General features: G+C 65.7%; 1 protein-coding gene across 1 annotated transcript; it reads left to right on the plus strand.

The window, feature by feature from the left end:
• The first annotated feature begins 101 nt into the window (after positions 1 to 101).
• GAS2L1 (growth arrest specific 2 like 1) lies at positions 102 to 8,778 on the plus strand. Its single transcript, XM_033075985.2, has 6 exons — positions 102 to 270; positions 1,255 to 1,909; positions 4,348 to 4,455; positions 4,655 to 4,751; positions 5,628 to 5,889; positions 7,068 to 8,778. Exons 1-6 carry the CDS (start codon positions 197 to 199, stop codon positions 8,077 to 8,079), a joined length of 2,208 nt encoding a protein of 735 aa, XP_032931876.1. The 5' UTR covers positions 102 to 196; the 3' UTR covers positions 8,080 to 8,778.
• The last annotated feature ends 360 nt before the right edge of the window (positions 8,779 to 9,138 follow it).

Raw genomic sequence — 9,138 nt, forward strand, 5'->3', positions numbered from 1 at the left:
GGCCCGGCCATAGCGGAGCGCGGAGCGGCGGCGGTGAGTGCGGCCGGGGAGGGCGGGGGTGGCCCTGGGCCCTGTGTCCCCTCCCGTGTCCCCGCAGGTGCGGATCCCCTCCCGCCGCCCCCGGTGGATCGCCCCGGAATCGGGAGCCCACCGCCGAAAGGGACCCCCCCGCCCCGAGAGAGAGACACCCCCAGAGATGGACACCCACCCCCCAAGGGAAAGGGGCACCCCCGACACGGACACCCCTCAGTACAGACACCCCCTCCGAGGGTAGGGCCCCCCCCCAGCAGAGACAACCCCCCGAGGGAAAGGGATCCTCCAAACAGTGGCCCCCCCCTCCCCGAGGGAAGGACACCCCCCGACAGGGACACCCCCTCCCCGAGGGAAGGACACTCCCCTACAGAATCCCTCCACTCTCGAGGGATGGGGACCATCCTCTTCAGAATCCCCCCTCCCCAGCTTCCCCCGAGGTGAGGGGACCCTCCCCAACGGGGACACCCCCTCCGAGGGTGGGGACACCCCCGGGGAAGGACCCCCCTCACAGGTTATGGGCTGGGCTGGGGGGTGGCACTGGAGGTCACTGGGCCCCCCGGAGGGAGTGACCCCTGTGCTGAGACATCGCTGTGTCCCCACCTCAGGTCAGGGGCAGCCAGGGGGCCTCCCCCAGGTGCAGCCCCCTCCCCTCCTCCCCGCGGTGCAGCCCCCCCATGGCTGAGTGTTGGGGAACAATCCCCCAACCCTCCCACCCGGTGCAGCCCCTCGGGGTTGAAGCTCCAGGGTGAAGGGGCAGGGCCCCTGGCACTGCCATCCCTCGGGGTGTCACCTGCTGCCAGCGTGGGGACACCGGGCTGAGGACACCCACCATGACTGGGCAGCTTTTAGGGCGGGGTTGGGTAGGGATGTCCCTGCTCTGCCACAGCCCCACCGGGGGGTGGCACGGGTGGCAAGGGACTCTTTAACCTGGGGGGCAGAGGGGGCACAGGACGAGGGGACATGGAGAATGGGGTCACACATGGTGGAGGGACATGAGTGAGGGGGACATGGGGGACAAAGCTGTGGGGGGACACATGGGATGGAGGGATGTGGAGTGGGGGTGCTGCAGGTCCTGGCAGGGGGGTGGTGGCAGTGGTGACTCTTCTGCCTGTAGGTAATGTGTGGGGGAAACTGAGGCACAGAGGGGTCACCGAGGTTGGTGGGTGGTTTGGGGGCTCTGGGGGGTTCCTGCCCATAACATCCCCTGTTGTCCCCCCGCAGGAGGTTTGCCATGGCCGACCCCAGCCACATCCAGTCAGCCGCCTCCAAGAGCATCCGCCCCTTCCGCTCCAGCGAGGAGTACCTGGAGGCCATGAAGGAGGACCTGGCCGAGTGGTTCAACACCCTCTACGACCTGGACATCCAAGTGGACACCTTCCTGGAGAGCCTGGAGACAGGATGTCACCTCTGCCGCCACGCCAACAACGTCAACCGCACCGCCCTGGACTTCCAGGAGCGGCACCCCGAGGCGGCCGCCCGCATGCGCGTGCCCCAGAACGAGGTGGTGTTCCAGGCCAAGAACGTGGTGCCCGGCTCCTTCATCGCCCGGGACAACGTCTCCAACTTCATCCAGTGGTGCCGCCAGGACCTGGGCATCCAGGACGTGCTCATGTTCGAGACCAATGACTTGGTGCTGAAGAAGAATGAGAAGAACTTTGTCCTGTGCCTGCTGGAGGTGGCCAGGAGGGGCTCCAAGTTTGGGATGCTGGCCCCCATGCTGATCCAAATGGAGGAGGAGATTGAGGAGGAGATGAGGGACCAAATGGCCGACGGCACGCTGGGCACGGGCCGGGAGAGCCGGGACCCCCAGGCGGGCGCCTACCCCAGCCGGGCCCGGCCCATCACGCTCTGCGACCTCAAGAACCTGGACGAGCTGGTGAGACACGCGCTCCCCTGGGAGCCCTGTGCCTGGGTGAGGGCCTGGCCGGCCACCAGCACCCTGGGCACCATGAGAGCCTCGCTGGCCGCGCAGCGGGCGCTCGGTGGCCTGTGGGAGGTCCTGTCCATCCACCCACCGGGGAGCTCTGTGGTTATGGGAGGTCCTCTCTGTGTACCCAACAGGGTGCCCTCTGTCTCCTGGGAGGTCCTCTCTGTGCACCCAGTGGTCACTCTGTGGTCACTAGGAGGTCCCCCCTGTTTGTGGCCTGTGGGAGAAACTCTCTGTCCACCCCCCGATGTCCGTGGGGGTCCCACCCATTTCTATGGCCCCTCTCTGTCTCCGTGGCCCCTGGGAGGTGCTGTACTGTGCCCCTGAGGTGCTCCCTGATCCCTGGGAGCTCTCACCTGTTCCCCCAGCAGGGCATTCTCTGGTGCCTGGCAGGTCCCACTGTCCCTGTGACCCCCCGGGAAGTCCTTTCTGCCCACCCAGGGCACTCTGTGGCCCAGGGGAGGTCCCTCGTGTCCCTGTGACCCCCGGGAGGCCCTTCTGCCCACCCCTGTGGTCCGTAGCATGTGCTCCACCCACCCATCCCAGCTCTCCATGGCTACGGGAGCTCCTCTCCACCCAGACTCCCTCCTGACTCCAGGAGGGGTTATTTTGGTGGCAGTGGGCACACACGTGTCACCTGTGCCCTGCCACCTGCTCCCCGTGAGGGGGTGACTCGCAGTGGTCCCCACCCCAGGATTTCTCCTCCTCCCACCGTCTCGGGGCTGCTGTCCCCAGGGACGGACATGGGGACATCCGGGCTGCTCACAGTCACAATTTGGGGTGTCAGAAGGGGGGGGGAGCAGGGACGAACCCCCCCAGGCGGGGAGCTCAGGACGGATTAAAGCCGGGTGCGGGATCCGTCCCGCAGGCGAGGCAGCGGATTAATCTGGGACGGGGGGGACACGGGGGGGACAGGGGGGCTCTGCCCTCCCCTGACTCCCTAAGCCTTTTTTTAATTGAAACCCAAATTCCTCATTAAGTCCCTCATTAAAGAGCATCCTGCCCTCCCCCTCCGCCCAGTGCCGCTTCAGGGGGGCCCCCCCGTGGCTGCTGCACCCCCAAGCCCCCCTGGCCGGGCGCTGCCAGCCCCGGCTGCATTTTTCCGGGCTGCGTAATTCTTTGCCATCGGCTTTTATGGGCAGCACCGGAGGCGGGGAGGAGCCTGGCGGAGCAGGATCCGGCCCCCGTCGTCCCCAGGTGCCCCCCCGGGGTGGCAGCAGGGTCACGACCCCCCCTCACTGCAGCCCCCACCCTCCCTCCGTGACTCAGTTTCCCCAGCTGGGTTGTCCGTGTCACCCGGATGGGAACCGCAGCGGCCACATCCTTCCTTCCTCTCAGCCCTGTGCTGCAGGAATTCCCCCCAAAATCTCAGAATGACTAAAGAAACCCCAAATCTCGGGGTGAGGCGGCGCTGTGTCCCCCCCAGCCCCGGGCCGGGGCAGGATGCAGCCGCGTCCCCGCGTCCCCTCCCGTGGCTCCTGGTTTAATCCCTGACGTCAGCCCGGCAGACAGAGCCGGCAGCTGGCAGCCAGCGGCACCACGGCACTGCCCGGCCACCCCACAGCCCTGCGGGTCCCCTGCCCGGCCCCCCAAATCCTCCCGCTCCTCTTCTCCCTGTGCCAGACCTTCAAGCTTAGAGGGAGGCAAAACCCCCCGGAGTTTACCCCAGTTCTGTTGATGTATGTAGGTCCTGCCCCATGGTGGGGATTTAGGGGCGGATCCCCCGTGGTTCAGGATTAGTGGGGTCGGGGATGTTTTTTTGCCCACACCCGGGGGTCCCGGAGTGGGTGGACCCCAAATGAAAGAGCTGTGCCCATTCTCAGCCATGGGAAGAGACCCCAGCCCTGCAGCACCCGAGCCCACCCACCTGCTTCCCAGGGAGGAAGGGAGTGTCAGCATCGGGCACACAGAGCCCCTCCGTGTGTGCCAGTCTGAGGGGCTGCCCCTGTCATGGGGATCCACACTGACCCTACAGGGGGGTTTGTGCCCCACCAATCCTATAGTGGAGGGTCCATGACCCACCAGCCCTATAGCAGGGCTTTCTGTGCCCACTTGCCCTATAATGGCAGGTCTGTGCCCCATTGACCATAGAGGGGGGTTCTGTGCCCTTTAACTGTGGGGTCTGCACCCCACCGGCCCTACAGCAGGGGGTCTGTACCTATGGATCCTATAACAGGGGCTCTGTGCCCCACCGATCCTATAGCAGGGGGTCTGTGCCCAGCGTCCCTACAGTGGGGAGTCTGTGCCCTGCTGGCCCCATAATGGGGCCCACCAGCTCTGTAACGGGGGGGTCTCTGCCCCACCGGCCCTGTATTGGGGTTCTGGACCCCACCGACCCTACAGCAGGGCGTGCATGCCCCACTGACCCCTCCCCTCCGTGCCTGCAGGTGCGGGAGATCCTGGGCTGCTGCTCCTGCCCCTCGCAATTCCCCATGGTCAAGGTGTCGGAAGGGAAGTACAAAGTGGGCGATTCCAACACGCTCATCTTCGTCCGAGTAAGAGCCGCCTCCGCCCCCTTACCCCATTCATTGTCCCCTTCCCACCCCACTGTCCCCCGGGACCCTCCATCCTCCTCCTTCCCCCGCTCCCGGGCAGGGTGGGTGGGTCCAGAGCTGGACTTGGTGCCCACGCCGGGGTGCTGGGGGGCTCTGGGTGGGTGTTTGGGGCCAGGCCGGGTGACCGCGCTGCCCGCAGGTGCTCAGGAGCCACGTCATGGTGCGCGTGGGCGGCGGCTGGGACACACTGGAACATTACCTGGACAAGCACGACCCGTGTCGCTGTGCTGCTCTCTGTGAGTGTCTGCGGGACACCCACCTCGGCACGGCCCTGGCTCCCGGATTTCTGTGGGGTTCCATTCCCTGCATCTCCATAGGTTCCGTTCCTTAGGGCTCCATTCTCTGGTTCTCTGTGAGGCCCCTTTCTCTGGTTCTCTGTGGGGTTTTGTTCCCTGATCTTCTGTGGGGTTCCATTCCGTGCCTCTCCTTGGGACTCTGTTGCTGGTTTTCGATGGGGCTCCATTCCCTGGTTCTCCACAGGGCTCTGTTCTGTAGGGTTCCATTCCCTGATTTTCTCTGGGGTTCTGTTCCCTGTGGGTTCCATTCCCTGATTTTCTGTGGGGTTCTAGTCCCTGTTTCCCTGTGGGTTCCATTCCCTGATTTTCTGTGAGGTTCTGTTCCCTCTTTCCCTATGGGTTCCATTCCCTGATTTTCTGTGGGGTTCTGTTCCCTGTTTCCCCATAGGTTCCATTCCTTGATTTTCTGTGGGTTTCTGTTCCCTGTTTCCCTGTGGGTTCCATTCCCTGATTTTCTGTGAGGCTCTGTTCCCTGTTGGTTCCATTCCCTGATTTTCTGTGGGGCTCTGTTCCCTGTGGGTTCCATTCCCTGATTTTCTGTGTGATTCTGTTCCCTGTTTCCCCGTGGGTTCCATTCCCTGGTTCCCCATGGGGCTCCATCCTCTCTATAGGGTTCCATTCCCTGATTTCCCCTCCTTGGGGCTGGGCTCCTCAGGCCCCCATCTGGCTGAAAGGGAAAAGGGGAGTGAGAAAAGTCGATTTTTTTCCCTAAATTCCCGAGGTCCGGGAATACCCCAGCCAGAAAATCGGGATGCTGTGAGGGAGGGGGGGTGATGAGCGCTGCTCCCGCTGACCTCCCCCTCCCTTTCCTTCCAGCTCACCGCCTGCCCCAGCCCCGCACCCCGGGCATGTCCCCCCAAAAAGCAGCTCCCGGCACCTCCTCGTCCCGCGCTTCCAGCCCCAGCACCCCTCGGCGCCCCCGGCCCCCCCCGGGGGGAGCGGATCGGGGTCCCCAGCCCCGGGGGGACCCCTCGAAACCCCTCAAGCAGGAGGGTTTGCCCCCCCGAGGGGGTGCAGCCCCCCGCTCCTGCTCCGGCAGCCCCTCCAGGAGCCCCGCGGAGCCGCGGGGAGCGCTCAGGTACGGCCCCCCCCCGGGGGCTGGGGGCACCCCAAAACTGCGCCGAGACCCCACGGCAAGGGCTCAGCCCTCGGAGGGGATGGGGGAATGGGGGCGTCAATGGGGAAAGCACTGGGGGGCAGTGGGAGGCAAGGGGAGGCTCTGGGGTGGAATGGGGGTGGAATGAGGGTCACTGGGATGAATTGGGGAACACTGGGGAAATCGTGGGGGGCGGTGGGATGTACTAGAGGGTGAAATGGGGGTGCACTGGGGGGTGCAGTGCAGGTAAAGGGGCTCAGTGGGGGCTGCAGTGGGGAAATCATTGGGGGAAGATGGGGGGACAATGAGCAGTACTGAGGGGTCAATGGAGGGATGCAGTGAGGGGGAAGTGGGGGCAAATTGGGGTGAAATGGTGCAGTGGGAAAGGATGGGGGTGCAGGGAATAGGGGGGAAACGGGGAGGGAAGGGGGGCTACAGTGGAGGGAAATGGGGTGTGCAATGGGAGGATGTGGGATTTTGTGGGGTGCAGTTGGGGAACAAGAGGGAATGGGGGGAAATGAGGAGGCAATAGAGGAAATGGGGATACAGGGGGGTGTGAAATGGAGGGAAATGGGATTGGCAGTGGGGGCAGTGTGGGGTGCTGTGGGGGAGTTCAGAGGAGGGAGACTGTGTGTGCAGTGTGGGGAAATGGGGTGCAATGGAGGGAATGTGGGGTGCAGTGGGTGGGGGCTGAGGGGGAGAAGGAGGGAGAATGGGGGTGGAATGGATGGGGGAAATGGGGTTTTGGGGGTGCAGTGAGGAGGAACGGGCAGTGAAGGGGGAGAATGGGGGCGTTCACTGGGGGGTTGATGGGGCAAGGGGAAGGGAAATGGGGTTCAACAGTGGGAATGTGGGGTTCAGTGTGGGAGCAATGAGGATGGAAATGGGGTTTAAAGGGGTGGAATGTGGGGTGCAGTGGGGGAGGAATGAGGAGAAACGGGGGTAAAGGGGGAAGAATGAATGGAAGCAATGGGGAGAGAAGTGGGGTGCAATGGAGGGAATGTGGGGGGGACATCGGGGAGAATGGGGAGGGGTGCAACCCCAGTTGGGGGTCCATGAGGAGGGGTGCAGTGGGGGTACCAGCGGGGGGGTTCATGGGGGCTGTGCATTGGGGGGTGCCCCGGGGTACTCATCACCCCCTGTGCCCCCTGTGCCCCCAGGCCGCGCGCCCCCGCGCGCTCCCGGCGCTGCTCGGGCGACAGCGACTCCTCCTCGCTCCCCTCGGCGCAGAGCGGCCCCCGCCGCCCCCCGGCACCCCGGCGGGACCCCGCGGAGCCGCCCGCGCCGGGCTCCCCCCGCGCCTCCCGCAGCCCCGGGCCGCTGCTGCTCATCCGCCGCCGGCCCGACGGGCAGCACTCGTGGGCACGGGCGGAGCCCTCCACGGCCGGGCCCGGCCCCGCGGGGACCCCCGGGGCACGGCGCGACCCCCGGCCCAGCCCCGGGGATCCCGAGGAGCTGGCGCGGAGGCTGCGGGCCCCTCGCTGGCTGGAGCCGGGGCAGGAGCAGCGGCTGTTCCAGCGGCTGGAGGAGGAATTCCTGGCCAACACGCGGCTGCTGGAGCAGCTGGGGGACACGGAGAGCGCTCCCCCCGCGACCCCCGCCACCGCTGACTCGGCCTATTGCTCCTCGTCCTCCTCGTCTTCCTCGCTGAACGTGTTCGCCAAGCACGGACTGCCCGCCGAGGACGGGCGGCGGGGCGGGAACAGCGACGGGAACAACAACGGGAACAGTAACGGGAACAACGGCGGCTGCGCCCCGCTGCCCTCCAACCCCACCTTGGCAGATACCCGGCGCCGCTCCACCTTCTCCAGCTCCTCCGACGAGAGCTGCTGCTTCCCGGCCTCCTGGGACAACCGGGAGACACCGGGGAACCCCGGCTCCGACACCGACTGGGCGACCGGCGAGGACGAGCTGATGGAGATGGAGGAGAGCCCCGGGCCGCGGGTCCCCGCGCCCCCCCCGCGGCCCTGGGCCAAGCCCCGGCTGGACACGCAGCCCCACAAGGCGCCCTCCCGGATCCCCACGCCCCGGGGCTACGGGGCAGGCGCCCAGCGGGCCCCGAACGGCAGCCCCAAGGCCTGGGGGGCTCTGCAGAGCATCCCCTCCTCTCTCCTGGAGCCCGCCTGGGCCCCGCGGGAGCGCCAGGGGCTGGAGGAGAACGCGTGGCCGTGAGAGCTCCGTGGCCATGGCAGCCCCTGGGGACATCCCCGAGCTGCGGCGGGAGTGTGGAGGTGGCTCCTGAGTGGAGACGCGCGGCCAGGAGATGGCCACAGAGCTGGTGTGGCCAGGACTCTTCACTTGGTGACAGCTGGCATTGGGGTGGGCCCCCAGCCAGGCCCAGAGGTGCCGGGGTGTCCCCATGCCATGGGGAGCGGCTCCACGGGGCAGAGGTCAGGGCAGTGGTAGAGCAGAGCTGGCACCTGGGAATGGGGCTGGAGAGCACCCAGTTCTTGGTCTCTTCATCTCTCCTCATTCTTCTCCTCATCTTGACCTTCTCATCTTCTCCTCCTCTTTTTGTCTTCTCTTCTTGTTATTCTTGTCATCCTCCTCCTCACCTCCTCTCTCCTTTTGGTCTGCCTTCTCCTTGTCTTCTCTTGGCCTTCATGTCCTTTTCCCTCATCATCTTCACTTCTTGACCTCTCCTCTCCCCTCCCTCTCCTCTCCATTCAGTTGTCACCACAGCCCCCATTTCAGGGCAGAGGGCAGGGGTCACTCCTCCCTCTCCAGCCCTCAGCCAGCCACAGCACTGCCCCCAGCTCGTGTTGATGTCCCTGGGGTGGGACAGGGCTGTGCCCCCAGCCCAGGCCACCGTGGCCCCCACCCCTGCAGCCCTGCATGTCCTCTCCAGCCAGTAAAGACCAACGGAGCTGAGCCCACCATGTCTGCTCATCTGTCCAGGGGGATTCAGAATCCCAGGCCCAAAGGAAGGTTCCAGGGGTCCCAGGAGGGGTGGGAGCAGAGAGCTGGGGTGAGGCTGAGTCCCAGTGTCCTGTACCCCATTACAGCCACTGGGACCCAAAGTGCCCCATGGCCAGGGCCCTTCACCTCAGGGCTGCTGGACCAGGGGGCCATGGCCACAGTCTGAGGGCTGGGCAGGTTCTGGGGCACTGGGAGCATCCAGACCTGCTGGTGGTGACCACCCTGCTGTGACTCTGGGGGTTCTCTGTGGTCCCAGGATACCTGTCCTGCCTCTCCTCTGGGGGTGGGGCTGGTGGCCCACGGGGTGTCCCA

This window comes from Catharus ustulatus, chromosome 18 (assembly GCF_009819885.2).
Source record: "Catharus ustulatus isolate bCatUst1 chromosome 18, bCatUst1.pri.v2, whole genome shotgun sequence".
NCBI lineage: Eukaryota > Metazoa > Chordata > Aves > Passeriformes > Turdidae > Catharus > Catharus ustulatus.

What these genes read in the sequence shown, in the direction of transcription:
- GAS2L1 (XM_033075985.2), top strand. Translation starts at nt 197, where the DNA reads ATGGACACCCACCCCCCAAGGGAAAGGGGCACCCCCGACACGGACACC. An exon ending in TCAAGAACCTGGACGAGCTG is followed by an intron (nt 1,910 to 4,347) that starts GTGAGACACGCG and finishes CCGTGCCTGCAG; the next exon opens with GTGCGGGAGATCCTGGGCTG. An exon ending in GTGTCGCTGTGCTGCTCTCT is followed by an intron (nt 4,752 to 5,627) that starts GTGAGTGTCTGC and finishes CTTTCCTTCCAG; the next exon opens with CTCACCGCCTGCCCCAGCCC.